The sequence below is a fragment of the Monodelphis domestica genome, chromosome 8 (genome assembly GCF_027887165.1).
Source record: "Monodelphis domestica isolate mMonDom1 chromosome 8, mMonDom1.pri, whole genome shotgun sequence".
In the NCBI taxonomy this organism is placed as follows: Eukaryota; Metazoa; Chordata; class Mammalia; order Didelphimorphia; family Didelphidae; genus Monodelphis; species Monodelphis domestica.
The window spans coordinates 252,488,150-252,504,780 of NC_077234.1; the positions used below are offsets into that span (position 1 = coordinate 252,488,150).

At 41.1% G+C, this 16,631-nt stretch overlaps 1 protein-coding gene across 4 annotated transcripts in view; it reads right to left on the reverse strand.

Annotated features, from left to right (window-relative positions):
* CADM2 (cell adhesion molecule 2) overlaps positions 1-16,631 on the reverse strand; it is a 1,288,026-nt gene that overhangs the window by 103,709 nt on the left and 1,167,686 nt on the right. For all 4 annotated transcript variants that reach the window (XM_056807166.1, XM_056807165.1, XM_056807167.1 and 1 more), the window contains one exon: positions 1,184-1,362. In XM_056807166.1, the coding sequence (XP_056663144.1) occupies positions 1,184-1,362 (179 nt within the window). The remainder of the gene's footprint in view (positions 1-1,183; positions 1,363-16,631) is intronic.

A 16,631-nucleotide genomic window follows, 5' to 3' on the forward strand; every position in this document is an offset into this window, starting at 1 on the left:
TGGAGCTCTGGCGCCCCATGGCATGGCTTCCTGTGGATCCTGAGACGTGGAATGGTGTGCGGATGCCACTCTTCTAGGGGAGGCGACCCGTTGGGAGTTTAAGACATAGAGTTCCCGTCCTACTAAATGCATTAAAAAATAAAAACGCAAGACGTCAAAGACCTGCGGGCCGGCGCCTTCTGGACGCTCTGATGCTTCCTGGAACAACCCATGTGGGCAAGAACGGCCCGTGTCAGATACAAATCATGACTTGTGAGAGAATTTTTTAACTCATCATGAACCCTGACTTGTAGAAGACCTACACTCAGCGCAAGGCATAGAATCACAAGAATGCTATAGCTAGAAAACGCCTTCGTTTTGGCTGAGGAAACTGAGTCCCAGGCAGGCAAAGTGCCGTGTTCAAAGGTGAATACGATGGAGCTTGAATCATGTGGACTGATCAGTTCAGAGTTGTCTTCCCTAATTCATTACCCAGAAAACAAACCCCAAAGCTGCACCCACATGCATTGTGATTCCCCAGAAGGTGAACATAGAATGGACACAACATCTCTGAACATTGGGGGATTCAGTGTATCCTTCATAGGTACAATGACGGAGAGAACAATCCCTGAGAACGGCACCTCACTCTAACTGGTTTCTGGGAAAGATGGGAGAAAGATACACGGTTCTCCTCACTTCACCATTTGCCTGGGGGCTATCACAATATTCCTACATTTCCTGCAATATTGCCTGAGACGGAGCAGGGAGAATAGATTTTCAATTCACATTTGGAAGAGTTTCTAACCCAACATTAATGAGAAATTAAAGCATTTCTTATTGATTGTGTATGCCTCTGTAATCACTGCATCAATAACATAATATAATTCCTCTAAAAGCACTTACATAAAAAAGAATAAACATGAAAAAATGGCCACACACAATCTGCTGGAAATACAATTTCCACGATGCTTAACTAGAACTATATGCTCTTATATTTAGAGGACAAAGATATAGAGCAAAGTGACTCATTCATCCAACTAATGAAATGAAAGCAAACTAACTCTTTGAAAGAATGCTTTACTGAAATAATTCTTGCTTCTTTGATTTCTCCTTTATTTTTGGATAACAATTAAGTTGGACTTTAAATAAAATATACACAATTTACAAGCCCACATCTTCATAATAATTCTAAAAGGGTACTCACCATGTACAATCAGGACATATTCTGCGCTGCTTTGGCCAATAGTGTTTGTTGCTTCACATCGATATGTACCATTATCCGTTTTGTTTAGGAAAATAATATTTAGCTCCCTACCACTCACAACCATTCGGTCTGGATCTGGTAATTCTCCACCGTCCTTTGTCCACAAAACTGGTTCTGGCCTATTGAATACAAATATGGATGCAGATATGTTAGAATGAAGAAAAGTTAGGGTTTTTTTTAGTATTTTAAAAAAATTAATTTATTTAGAATATTTTTCCATGGTTACATGATTCATGTTCTCTCTCTCCCCTCTTCCTTCCCCCCTCCCAGAGCTGACAAGTAATTCCACTGGGTTATAAAGAATTAGTTTTAATTACATTATATATATATATATATATACTTCTCGGAGTCACTCCAAATCCCCTGAAAATTGACTTTCATTCAGGCAATACTAGTTGTTAAAGGGTATAAAAAACCTACCATGCTTGACTCCTATTTGTGAGGAGTTTACTAGTAGTAAAGAGAAAAAAGTAAAAAAAAAATGTGAAGTAGTACAGAGAATTATTTTTTAAAAAATGAATCGAACTGGATACTCTCTATTCATATGAAACGAAACATGTCCAAAACACAATTTATTATATTTCTGCCCAAACCGTCTCATTTTCCAAAATTCTCTCATACTCCCTGGCTCTTGTGCTGAAACTATAGTGTCATTCTGAGCTCCTAACTAATGAATCCCATAGATCTTATCTGTTTTCATCTTCTTATTTCTCACTTTACTCCATATATGCTGCCTTTTGTCCTTAGTCACAATCAACATTCTGGCTCAGGCTCTCACTAGTCGACTATTGGAATATAAGGACCTTCTGCTCTGTCTCCTTTCCTCAAGTTTCTCCCAACTTCATTTCTTCCTCCTCAGCTGCCAAAGTTATCTTCCTAAAAGAGAAATCTGACCGTCTCAGCCCATTATTCCATCAACTACAATGGCTCTCAAGGACCTCCAGGATCAAATAGAAAATGGGTTTTTCCAACCCCTTGCAGCCTTGCCCTTCCTTCTTCCACATTCCTCCCTTCCATAGACACTATGATCCCCAAAGGCTGGCCTTACTCTTCCCCCAATATGTCACCCTTCCAGTTTCTTTCTTGGCTTTTCACTGGCTCTTCAAGATGACTATAGCATTTGCTTTCTGGTTGGTTCTGTTTCACTTTCCTGGCTTACTTCAGGTCTCAGATAAGACCCTGCCTGCTTCAGGAAGGCTTTCTTTGCCCCCGTCCATGCTAGTGCCTTCCCTCTGAGACTGCCTTCCATTCACTGTTTTTAGATTATAGGTACACGGCTGGTGGCATTCTCTCTCTCCCATTAAAATGGGAGTGGCGGGAAGGCAAAGGCTATTTTTACATTCCTACTATTTAGCACAGTACCTGTAGGAAGTAAGCATTTAGTAAATGCTAGTTGACTTGGACTAATTAATTAACTAGAAAAATAAAGCAAAAATCAATGTTTATCTAATTCTACTTTACCAAGTTAAAACTGTCACAAGCTAATGAATTTGTTGCAAGGAGCAGCCCCGTTACTGTATGTCCTGTAGAATGCAATGCTCCTTGGAGCATTATACCTGACTTGTTATTTGGCAAGAAAGTATCAAATTTATATATTACAAGAACTTATGGAGGGCTTAATTAGGCTCAATGCGTGTGTATATACACATTTGTATATACATGAATACCTTCATGGACAAAGGGATGTGCTTGTAAGCATAGAGAACTTATTAATAAAAAATATACAGAATAAAAGTAAATGCCTTGATATATATATATATATATATATATATATATATCACCCATTACACAATATTATATGGAGGGTTTGTGTAATCATACCGTTATATGATATGCATGTCACCAATCACACACATTACATAGAATGTTTGGGTTTCTGCATGTAATATAAGCCTTACTTAGTGCCTTTCTCAAAGCTAAAGAAAAACGTTTTTCTAACAAGCTTGTATTCAGGGAAAGCAAGTGAAAGTAGGAATTAGAGGCAAATGGAGGGCTGGAAACATGATTAGATATTAGAAAATGTGATTAAATAAGTTCGAGTCAAACCGGGGGAAAGGACTTGTGTGGTAAAGGAAATGAGAGAAAATGGAACAAAGTGTGCACATTTTTATCATTATTCTGAAGCAGCGTCTGAATAAATAGACGACTGGCAAAATCCTAAATGAAGGCATTCATTGTTCAGAAAGCAAAGTTTGGGGAAAGCTCTTTAAGATAATCCCATTGTGCAAATAACTCACATTCCCGTTATTTAGAGTCCAGAGGCTCAAACCATTAACACTTCTAAGCCAGTCTCGTATCCCTTATTTAATAATTGCCATTTACATGTTAAAATTTCAAGACTGCAATACTGAACAGTTCATGGAGGAAAAATCCTTAAAAATCAGAGTTCTACCGAAATGTCTGAAAGTAGCAAAGACCTTCGGGATCATCGAGTACAAGAGCGTGATGTAAATATATACATCTGTTCATATATGCTGCCATATGTGTAAAGTATAGTTGGAGAATCTGAAATATATATATTTACATGCATGTATTTGTATATAAACAAAAAGATATAATCAGAACAATTGTAGGTACTTATAAGACAACATCAAAGCATAATCGATCTTGGGTTCTTCACAACCAAAGGCACTTCCCAATATTTCTTGTATCTATAGATACCAATACACAGTTTGGTTTAAATGGGAGATCGAGTATCTTCCAATTTCAATACATTTTTGTATGGCTGCGTTAGATTTTAGCATCTATATCCTGCTCTCCTAGCACAGGGACCGACACGTGGTAGTCACTTTAGAAACGCTTGTTGATTGATTAAAACAACCTTGACTTCATAGCGGCTGTTGAGTGGGCTGCAGCAGACTTCCATCAACGATGTGCACATGAAAAATGGGAAGGCAGGCTATCACTAAGGACAAGCATGACCAGAAGAGCTGGTGGGTCAGTCGTGTAGAAAAAATGAAGACTAACAGATTGAAAGCCTGAATGCTGCACTGCTGTTCATGAAATATTAAAAGAACCCCAGAGGAAGGCATCCATCACATTGGGTAAGGAACTCCATGGAGACTTTAGAGACTAGCTGTAACATAAGAGAAAGTGGGCACAGTTTGCCATCTACACAGGTGAAGAGTAGTTATCAATGAGCTACATCAGTGATCCATTGGAGGCATAGAAAAGAATTTCCTCCTATTTTTATTGATAAGGAGACAAAAGTTACACAGTTTGCCCAACGTGTAGTAATAGAGCTGACACTTGAATGCAGAGCAGTACTCTTGCTTCCCCTGTTATATCCTAATGCACCCAAAATGAAGATTTGGGTTGGATTTCCATAGGTCATTTTTGTAAAAGTCCATTCTCTTTCTATTTAACAAAAGTGTGCATGCATGTGCACATGGGCAAACATACTCATTAGCCATGGATGGGCCTCTTTTCTCTTGGGGGAAAATGCAGAAGAAAATCATCAAAGGAATTCCACAGTAAAAGTCAGGGTCCAAGCTAACCAGAGCAGAACTTTTCACTGTTCTCTTTATGACAAAATCTTCCAGGTAGCAAAGGTTATTTATTAACGCTGGGAAATGCAATTAGACTGGACTTGGGGTTATAGTTTAAACATAAAGAATTAAGTGCATACATCTCAACCTAGTGCTTAAAATGCTTAAGCCTCCGATTTTTTTGTACAGAAATGTGAAATGATCTACCAGGTTGTGGTACGATTTGTGTTTAGCCCTAGAGGGCCCTAAGGCACTCTCTAATTGGAACCCAAGAATGATCAAGTTCCTTCTTGCAAATGAATAACAATCTTCCCTGCTGTTAATGTGACCAAAACCTATCATTTAAAGAGTAGCTTCTTTTTTGAGAAGGCTCAAGACAGAATAGCAGCCAGGCACCAGGAATAAGTAGAAAATGAACAAGTTATTAGGTAGTATAAGATGAAAATTAATAAAATTCTACAGTTAATAAATTAGCATAGTTATTCGAGAAAACTCATTATAAGCCCATATAACTGAAAATGTAGAATATTCCAAAGGAAAAAAAATTAATTTCCCTACCACCGCCACCACCACCACCAAATCAACATTATTAAAAATGTATTTTCTCTCTCATTCCACCTGATATTGAATTTTGGGGAAGCTTTTAATGCATACACATTCACTCACACGCACACCATCTTTATATGATTGAAGCCTTCCGTAAAAGTGAGATCGAATGTTAGTTGACTTGGACCACGAGATTTTTTGTTCTATTTATCACTTGGGGTTTCATATATGCTTTTCATTCTCCTACTTTTTAAATAGTTTTTTGATTCTAAACTTTTTGACTACAATCCTTCTCAGTTGAAAATTAAATGTTCTCCAATATATGTCTATTTACTGTTATAAATTCCATGCACATATTATCCTTGCAGACATTATAAAGCTTACAAAAGGCAGCATGGCATAGTGCCACCCAGAATTGGTCTGTGAGTCCAGAAGACTTAGCTACAAGCCTCTCTCCAGCTACATATTAACTGGATGACCCTAGGCAAGCAACAATATTTTAAATACCTCAGACTGCAATTTGCAGAGAAGGTGACAGCCTGCATTAGGCAGAGAGTGAGTTAGTTTCTGCCCTACGTTAATAAAAATCATAGAAAGGGACTCTGGCCCTACGAAACTTACACAAAAATGTTATTTAAAAGAGTAAGATAAGGAAGAGGGAGTATTTATTCGATCTTGGAGTATATAAGAGATGCTAGATTTTACTGAGGAGAAAAGCTGGATATATTCAGATCTTTGCTGTGGGAAAATCCCTTTGGCAGCCATGTGAGTGATGGAGAAGAGACTTGAGACCAATCCGAAGTCTGTTTCTAATAGTCAGGCAAGATGCGATGAGAACCCTCTCTAGAGTGGTGGATGAATGGAGAGGGAAGGGTCAGATGGAAGAGGGGTGGACATAGGAGGAAAAGTACAGCTGGCTGGCTATAAGGGGTGAAGGAAAGTGAGAAGTCAATGACGACACTGGAAGAATGGTGGTGCCCCAACCCGGAATAGAGGAGCTTGATGGCTGGGGAGAAAAATACTGTGATAACATATGCATAGTTTGGCATATCATGGATCTCGCATTCTGTGCAATTCACCCGGGTTCATCCGAAGTACAAAAGAAGAAGGACCACAGAGTGGGTGGGCTTTGGAGAGGTGACTGAATGTGACCATGAGATGACTGGGAACGAACCGGACAGGCATGCGTTTTGTTCTTCCCTTCCACAAGAATTGCCCTAAGAGTAACGAGGTAACAGTTAGGACATACATGTGTTAGAAGTTGTTCTCTGTCTCAGAAGGTAGGAAATGGGAGTTTGTATAGTGGGCGGATAGCATCTGTTACCTGCTAGTTGCTCTATAAGTGCTTTTAAGACCAAAAGATAGTCCCTGACTCAAAATAATGGAGCAGATAACATGCAAAGACACACACACACACACACACACAAAGCAAACTATATACAAGATAAGTAGGAAATAATTAACAAGGGGAGGCACTGGAATTAAGAGAGTGTGAGGGAAAATTTCCTTTAAAAGGTGACATTTTCCTGGGGACTGTAAGAATGGGGTAGAGATCCAGAAATAGATGTTTGGAGTCTGAAGGAGAGGGTGGGGGCGGGGAGGGGAGCAGGGAAAAGGAGCTGAGGATGCTGGGAGAAGAGGAGATGGCCGGACTTCCAGTTTGGGAAGCAGAGAGAGAAGAGTGTTTTTGGAGGGTCAGAGAGTGATTCTGATGCCACGAGGACAAAGAAGCGGATCTCATCTTGCTACATACCTGTCTCCAGCTAGAAAATCCTCTACAAGATCCCCTCACCATAGACTTCTGCTACTCCAGACTGACCAAGAGTCAGCTGGACTCTGAGGCAGGGGCCAATCTGCCCTTTCACCTGGGTCTCTTTCCCTTTTTACCTTCCCTGGTTTGATAACAAGATTCTAGTTTAAGTTAGAGTAAAGTTAAGAGATGAGGAAACAGAGTGTTTGGGCAAAAGGCATGGAGGCACGACTGGATTTCAAACTCTGTTGAATTAAATTGTAAGGGCTCTCCTAATTCCCTCCATCCTGCTTCTTGATCCCTCCTACCTTCATTCCCTTTCCCCTTCAAATACATTTCCATTACTGTCAGTTAGAGATTGGTTAGAGGATTCCTAAAGGCTAGAGGGTGGGTGGGTGGGCACAAGACCCAAGGCAAAGCCTTTGTTTCATCTGGGGCTCACAACAAACACCCTTACCTCTGAAAAGGACTGTCTGGGATATCACATCCGCCCAGCAGTCTGAGCCCACATTCCAGGAAGAGAAGGCTGACAGATCTCTTCTCTTTCTCCCTGTAAGATCCATAGCCCTGAACTCAGCCAGCCTGGGGGAAGGAGAGAGACAAAGCCACCTCTCTACAGACCTTTCAGTTTCCTCACACCACCTTCACCTCCATATTTCCTTTCAACCTCTCACATCTCCATTCAGTGGGATAAACCTTGTTACCCCTCTCCATCAGTAAGAGAGCAGAGTAATCTCCCTCCACTTTCTCTCTCCTCCTTCCTCCTCTTTTACTGGACTTAAAGGAAGCCAAAGAGGTCAGCAGTTGAAACAGAGGAAAGAGTATTCCAAGCCTGAGGACAACCAGAAAAAATTCCTGGAGCCAAGGGATGGATTGTGCTTTGGTAGACTAGTCAGGAGGCCAGCTCCACTGGCTTAGAGAGTTCATGTTGGGGAGTGAGGTAAAATTACAAGGAGGAAAGGGTTGGGTTACAAAGAACTTTGAATGCCAAAGACCTTTAGGAAAATCACTTTAGTGATTGGATAGAGGAGAGATTGGAATGGGGAGAGACCTGAGCTAGACAGACCCACCAGCTGGCTATTACAATGTTACAGGGGTGAGATGATGAGGGACTGAACTGGAAAGGTGGCGGTGTTAGAGGAAAATTGGAGAGAGAATGGCATATTTGAGAGACATGGCAAAGGTTAACTTGACAGGTTTCAGCAACAGATTGGATATGGAGGATGAGAGAGAGTGAGTAATCCCAGATTTCCAATTGAAAGAACTAAGAAGATGGCATTGTCCTCTAGAGTAGTAGTTTAGTAGGTTTTGATTTTTAAAAAGATGGATCTAATCTTAGCCTGAGGACAAGCTTAGCTTTGGTTATCTCAGTGAGTTGATTTTGATTAAAAAATTATTCCTCTCCCTTTTCAGGGAAGGATACAGTCATAAACCCTAGCCAAATAAACCAAGGGCCACCAGGGAGGAATCCCCACACTGGGTAAGGAACAAGCCTAGCAGAGATGTCACCACACCCAGTAAAGACTGGTCACAGAAAATACACTATTCAGACTTTACACTATGCTAAGAATTTATGTCCCAGTTTCAGCCAATGTACTCATTTACCATCATGTTTCTCTAACTCTGTACGCTTCGGCCTCATAGGAAAAACGACCAATATCTGGGATCTTTTGGAAGTTTTTGAAGTTCCCTAATGAAAGAATCTCAGCAGAATGACAGATGCTGTGGTCCTGATTAGTTTGCATCTGATTAACATCTCTGGTGTGTCCGTTGTTGATTGAGTCACTCCATCAAATCTGCTCAAAGTATAAGTAGAAACTCAAAGTAGCAAACTGGGACTCCACATCCCCAAACACTGAAAATCCACACTTATTGTTCAGAAGCCAGGAGAAACCAGAAGTGAATGGTGTCAGAGAGCGGATCTAAAGACCTCCATTTCTGAGACTCTCTCTCTAGTGCCTGAGGAATCGAGGGATCACTTGAGGGTGAAGCTTAGTGCAGAGTTATGTTCTCACTGGATGAGGAGGAGTTGTGGGCTATGATTGGGGAGTGCCAAGAGTTGGACGCAACGATTTCTGAGCCCCTCAAAAGAGATTTCAGGAGATCAAACTTCCAACATCATTTAAAAGAATTCAATGGGGTCACCACAGAGTCTACCTTTTTGTCTTGATAGTGAAAAATAACTGAAGTGTCCAGCCTGTGTAAACTTCCAAATGATGAATAAAAGAATTAAGGTGGACCAGCAGAACGTACTGAAATCCAGGACGCTTTGGAGTATTTATTGGGCAGTGAGCAGTTTTGGTATTGAGCGTACATACGGCAATGGATACTAAGAGATCTGAAGCCAGAAGTAAGTGCTTGACTCTGCTGTGGACTAGCATTAAGAAGGTCAAAGACTACGTGCACAGAGCTACATTTTAACGTAGAGACAGAAAGCAGCCCACTGACCTGTATTCTGATGAGGGCCAAGTCATAGACTACTTACCAGAAATGAGGAGCAAACTTAACCAACTACAGATATCAGTCAATTAAGAACGCTTCGTGTGCAAGTCCTGTGGCCCATTGGCCATGAGTCCAAAACATAAAGCTACCTGGAGCCTTAAATTGATGGAAGTGTAGCTGAAATGTGGAACTGCGATGAAGGGTGTGCCATCAGAGGAAGTGGACTTTTTTTCATTTACCTGATTCCCCTTTTGAAAGGAGCGTGTCCTCTGCTCTCATTCTCTCATAGAAAGGCTAGCGGCACCTCTGCAGAGATTTAGGGGTGTCCCCAAGAGTTTGGGGTGATTTTTACTGGCTTAATCTCCTTTTGACTATCTCTTTAGCAAATAAAAACTCCTCTATTCACTATGTGGTTGGCCAGATGGAATCAATTAGAGAATGTTTACCACATGCTCCAAACTTTCTCCAAGGCATTTCCATTTTATGTCTTCATGACTGCCGTGTGGAGAAGTCCATTGATGGAATTCTGTAGAATTAGAGAGCCTGGACGCCCTGGCCAGTTCCCCCAGTGCACGTGGATGACTTGTGGCAGGAATCGTTTCATGAATAAGATGTGCAAGAAGTGACACGAGTCATGAAGTGAGAGACCCTTGAAGACTTAACTTTGTCCTCTAGCAGGCATGTTACCGTGGAGACAACTGGCAGGACTTGGAGCCATTCGAAGGCAGTCCTGCATCTGCTTTTTAGCTGAACAAACACATCAGGAAGCAGCGCCTTCTCCCTGACACACCTCACTGTCAGCGCTAGAGGGTGATTTGGGACTTGGGTCAAGAAATAAAATGTGAGATATTAATGAATAGATTTTGCTGACCCTAAATTGCAGCAGTCAATAGCTGTAACATTATATGCCAGGCACTAGGATTGTGCTAAATCCTTTATAACTGTCATCACGTTGGATCCACACAATTCTAGGCACTAGGAGCTATGATTATGTCCATTTTACACACGAGGAAACTCAGATGAATAGGTTAAATTCATTACTCAGGCTTACACAGACAAGAAGCATTTGAGGCTAGATTGGAATTCAGGCCTTTCTGACTCCAGCGCCAGCATTTTATCCAATGTGACATTTCCCTGAAGTGTGGACTTGTGCCCCACCAGTTCCCAGGAAAATACGACTAAATCCCGCAGCGAATGTGGGGAATATAAACATTAGAGCATGCAGGGGCTCGTCTCTACAGGTTTAAAAAAATAACTCTTTCTTAAAACAAGCAATTTCATCCAGTATGCACAAGCTTTCCCAGCCAGGAATCATCAAGCTTTACCGCTTGTAAAGAAAGGGGCGTCTTTGTCAATGGCTTCCTTGTCAGGATCCTCTTTGGCCAAGGTATAGAGTTGGAGGTATTTAAGGAGCTCCAGATTCAAAGGTTGCTCCCCTTAGAGAAACTACTGTGTGAATGCTTCCGTGGCACACTATTGAATGTTGAGGAAAAGAGCTTTCTCACCGCACCTCTGCCCCAGTGGAGTCGCAGCCTTCGCGTTGTATCTTCTGGGGTTTGGGTAGAGCCCTCGTGACCATCCATCTAGGCTTTAGAGGCTCCGAAGATAACAAGACCTAGAGCCCCACAACCACTTTTTCTCTTGGCTAAAAGATCGGGAGAAGGAGAGCTGCTGCCCAGCTGTGGCTTCAGGTCAGAGATGCTCTGATAGAAATAAGTAACGGTGCGGTGCTTGTGTTCCTTGACAAGATCTTCAGCACAGTGAAGACATCGTGGTGTGCAGGAACACACCAAGGAGCAGGAGCCGTAGCCCACTGATTAAAAGCCCTTCCCTATCAAGTGGCTGAAAGACTGGGCATCCTGCCAGTTTACAAAAGAGCCACAGAGAGCAGTCAGGACCCTACAAAGACAATACATTGCATCCATCTATTGCCTGTTGGGAAGTTCGTTAGACACCCTCAGGAGGAAAAGGAAAAGAATCCTGGAGTCAGCCAAGTAGATTTTGAGAAGAGACCAGCGGCAGAGAGAACATCAGAACTCAAATGATTAACAAGATGAAAAAAAGCCACTGGAAGCTTCTAGAAAGTCAGAAAAATCAGCTGCGTCTGTCTCAGTTCCAGGAAGAATGACTGTTTAGCTGTTAGAGAGAAATGGGGCTAAACTCAGACACTCCCTACTCTGCCTAGTATTCTCATTGATCCAGGGAACAGAGGAAACTCAGAGACCTTTGAGAGACGTAGCAGCTGGGGAGCCCTGGCCAAGTCACTCAACAACCATTGGCTTCAGTTTCTTCATCTAAAGAAATGGAGTAATCATCATACTTTTATTATAATAAATATATTTTATATTTGAAATAGATTGTATATATAATATTAGAAATACATAGGAATAATACAGATTTCACTCAAAAATATAAAATAAATAAATTATTATAATAAAAAAGGGTTGTTGTGCGGATCAAGTGAAGAAGAGCTTAGCGTAGTCTCCTGCACGGGCTGTATCAATACTATTAGCGAGGGCTATTTTTAGAAATTCTGGGTAGACGCTAAGTCACCAGGCTTCGGGAGGCCAAAAGGAAGGCTCTTCCTTGCCAAACATTACCGGGTTAGACATTTGGTGACTGTTAGCTTCCATAGAGCCTAAAGCCAGAAACGGGGAATTTGAGCTAACGTCAGGCTTGGGATGGAGACTACACAAGAGGTCGAGGCTTCTGAAAGGGAGCCTGAGCGCCTGCTAAGCCCAGAAGGTCAGGGCAGCAGGACCAGACTCTTGGGCGAAGGCCAAGCACGTATAAGGAGTGGTTGCAGCCCAACGTTACTGGTTGCACTAGGATAGATAATGAGCACTTCGTGTGTAATTGCACCTAGCAATATGACATGCTGAACATGCGTGTATTTGCTGTGAATGGTTAGAGTGAGCATCATATGCCTTTGTCCATTTTTGCATCAATTAATAAGCCAGTCAAATATTTCTTGTGCTCACTCCGCGTCCCACGTGGTGTTATATATCGAGGATCAAAGTGCCCGCCCTGAAACAATGCATCTTCCTGTGTCTCTTTCCTAAATGGCGATCGAATGCCATGGAGACTATCTGTAAAGCTATTGCTGTACATTGCTGCATTTGCAAGAGAAGACGAGGGGCAGGAGCCTTTTACAACCTGATTAAAAGATGCTTTCCCCAAACAATTCCCGCCTCCTTTCCCCGCTATGCCCGCTCTGTACTTTTTAAACTGGCTAAGAAGCTGGTCCAGACTGCCCTGTCAGCAGACAGTTTCCCCCAAAGGGCTGCAAGTATCCTGTACCCTCAAACACGCATCAGCTCGGGAGAACTGAAAGGGAGATGGAGATAAGAAAGGAGAGGGAGAGAGGCAACTGGAGAGAGTGAGTATTGACTCATTCACCACTTCCTTCATCTCAGCAGTGGCCAGCAGCAGGATAATGCTTGCTGCTTTTGTGATTGAACTGACAAAGACAAAGCACATAAAACTTGGTGGTGGAAAAAAGTATTTCCTAAAGCTGTGAAGGAAGCTGCTCTATGTTCGTAAAGTCTCTCAGGAGCTCCTGGATGTTGCTTCAGAGTAAGGGGGGGGGGAGGTTGGAGGGGATTGATTCTATGGGGAGTTAGATAATTATTTTTTATTATTGATTTTCTTGTCAAATGTGAAAGGGAACAAGTATGGGAGCAAATATAATATTTTAAAAAGCCTCCATTCCTTGTGCATGACACGTGTACTGTCAGCCATTGATACATAAAACCATCATCGAACTTCTTTTACTGCTCACCTAAATGTGATTAGTTTTCATTTGACTCATTCTATTTCAAAAAGAAGTCCCTGGGCAGTGCCTGAATTGAAGAATCATTTTTCTCTAATATCTATAAACTTTATTTTGAAAATATGTGTCATCGAATCTAAGTGATGATAATATTGATTTGATTTATATATTGGGATGTCTTGTAGAGTTGAAAATATCCAATACTCCAAGTATTATATTGGTAAGATTTATTCATAATAAAACTTGAAACAAGGGAAGAAAAAGCGCAGTAAAGAAAACTCACTTTGCCAGCTTTGCACAGGGGAAAAAGAGAGAGGGGAGAGGAATTACAAAAACTTATACACAAAAGTGAACCTGCAACATGGTGGAGAAAGGCAAGGGATGCTGGAAGATGAAAAGGCATTCTGGGAGATGGAGTCCAAAGGTACAAGATTTTCCAATTATACAGTCTCCATAGGCATTTGATTATTGGGATAAAAACAAAACTTCTATTGCTCTATATTTCTGGTTATGATATAATTATAATGCTATTATTATCCTCATTTTATTATTGAGAAAAGTTATACAAACAGAGGTTAATTGATTTCCCCAGGGCCACATAGTTAGTAAGAGCTAAGGCTATATTTGAACTAGCATCTTTCTGATGCCAGGCCATTGTGTCACCCAACTACTTTATAGAATTTCTCATGAAAATTGGATACATATATGAATTTGGAAGTTAAGGCATTGAAAAAAACCCTTCAGAAGCACACTGAAGTCTCCTGGTGAGAGGTCAAGATTTTGGTTGGAGAGAAAGCCTGTGAGGCAGGCACTGCACTCACTGAGAAAGGAACCTGTCCAGGAGTCAGTAGATGATAACTGCCGTGATCTGGACTGAGCGATGAATTTGGATGAGGTAACCTTAGAGGAAGATAAACTGCTGAATGATGGAAAATTCAGTGGAGAGCAAATTGATCCATTATTAAAAGATATGGAATAAAGTATAGCTAGTTCAGGAAACAGTAGGAAATGGTGGTGAGAGAATCATGTCATTCAGAGGGAGGCAGATCTTAGTGCCAGAAGATGGAAGGGCTGGGAAAATGGCATTGGAGAGATCTGTCTGAAGGGGAAAGGAATAGGGAAGTAGGTAGTTGGGGATGAGGACTGGTATTTATACTTTGTTAAATGGACTTCAGAATCATTCGGATAAGGTGAAGACCTTATGGTATGGCAATATAAGGGGATATTCATTTCTCTCACTATTTTTGGACACTGAAGACTATATGGGAGTTAAAATGGAAGCCAAGAGGAGTGGAATCTTGTCCCTTGACAAGTGCCTAGAGAAATGTCTTGGGGGTGACCACCAGGCCTGGTTAGAGAACTCACTAAAATTTGATGGAAGCTGGAAGATGGGTAGCTGATCCTGTTCTGCAGAAATCCTCAGTTTACGGAATGTTAACATTTCTAGTTCTAATTTATTTTAAAGTGTACGTTTGCTTTAGTTTTCCATTGGATCATATTTATATACTCTCTTCACTCTACTGTTTCCTGCTTAAAATCATTAGGTGTTACATTAATTTCCTGACCAGTCAGGGTATATTATGAGATTTCCTATCCCTATATAATCCACTCCCCCTGAAAATCAACGAATTTATTTTTCTGTTTGTGGTCTGAAAATCCCAATGATTCTTACAGGCATCTTCAAGTCATTCAGTTACTTTAGATAAGCACAAAACCATATTTAAGCTTCACCATGTATACTTTAATGTAGCAGGATTATAGGCTTTTTAGAATTAGCAATCAATGGAGTCCATGTAGAGTGGCTAATTCAATCCTACTTGTTCCATTAGACTGAAAGTGGAAACTATGATTCTGACTTTCTCTGCTCATCTAAATTCTTAAATCAGTTATTGCGGTAACACACACTTTCAAGTGGGAGGAGCCTCATTATATTAAGGACTATATTCAGATGAAATGATAGCACTAGGAGATGACATAAGCATTAGAGGTACAACCTCAACAGCTACGAGGAAAATGTGCCACTTCACTTCTATCTTTGATTATTCCAGAGATACTCACTTGACTCTGATTTTCTAGACACTTTTTATTACAAAGTATAGCCGTTGTATTTGAAACAGGAAATGCTCCCATTTTCAATAAGTAAGAGCTCTTTAGAAAGCGTGAATCTAACTGCATTCTTAATAGTTTCCATGAAATTCTTCTCCATGTTTTTCCCAATAAGAGTGGTATAAATTGATGGTGTTATTGGATCTGAACACACATACACAGCACTCCGCCTCACGACAGATAAAAGACTGTTCTAAGAAAAGATCAGATTGCAGCCATCCAGAAAGACTGGCAGATCTTAGTACTAGGGGAAAAATATGCAAGTCTGATAAAAATGCTTACTTTCAAGCTCAAGGACTCTGTGTTCAAAGCAAAAACAATTACCTTTGCCTTATCTATAATTAGTATTTCTATGGTGACTATAAAAGATTTATTATTAAATTTTTATTTGAGAGATCAAAACATCTTCCGTAAACATTAAAATCTCACATGCAGTCATTAGTTCACGTCTAGATCCACATTTACAATAATTCTATATGCTATAATTTACTTCTTATTTCTCTTTCTAAAATTCCTTGTTTCCAGCTATGGTGTCTTTCAGCTATTAAGAAGCAACCGTGAACAAACTGAGCCTCTGGGATGCTTGTGAGAATGTCACAGGTAACAACATGACTTTAGTTATTTGACTCAATTTCCATTTTAGACAACTGTTAATAATTGTATATAATAATAGACTTAGGGGAAAAGTCTTAGTTCAATTTCATATCAGCTTTGCCAAGTCACTTCAGTTGCTCTTTGGAAGGATTAAGTCCCCTTATGAGAAAGCAAAGCGACGACTCTAGAATATTCACATGTTACATCCAACGTATTTGACAATTGCCAGAGTACGTCTGTCTGTGCCATGTTTCACCTGTACAGTACAATCCAAAATGACCTGAGCAGTAGCACTTCGTCTGTCTGGCACCATCCAGAATGAAGCAGAGAAAGTGAATTTTCGGACAACCCACAATGAAGAATGAAGCTTTACTTTCGCCATTTTCATGAGTCCTTCTAAGATCCTAGTGAAGATGGCGAGCAAGCGCAGGACCCTGCACCGAGCCCTGAACACACCTTCCCTCCGGAGCGATGGGCAGCACCTGGCTTGTTTCCGTCCCCGAGGGAGACATTACTTCTAGAGCGCTGTGCGCGTCTTTCATTGCCTCCAGCAACCCGTGCTGCTCACTGTCACCAACAGGCACGTACCCCTCGGACTCCTGGGAAGGCCGGCGCCCATCCTGTCTCTAGCCTCTGGGTCTCTAGTCTCGCTTCTTGTTCGGCCCTCCCAGCCGCCCTCCAGAAAACCAG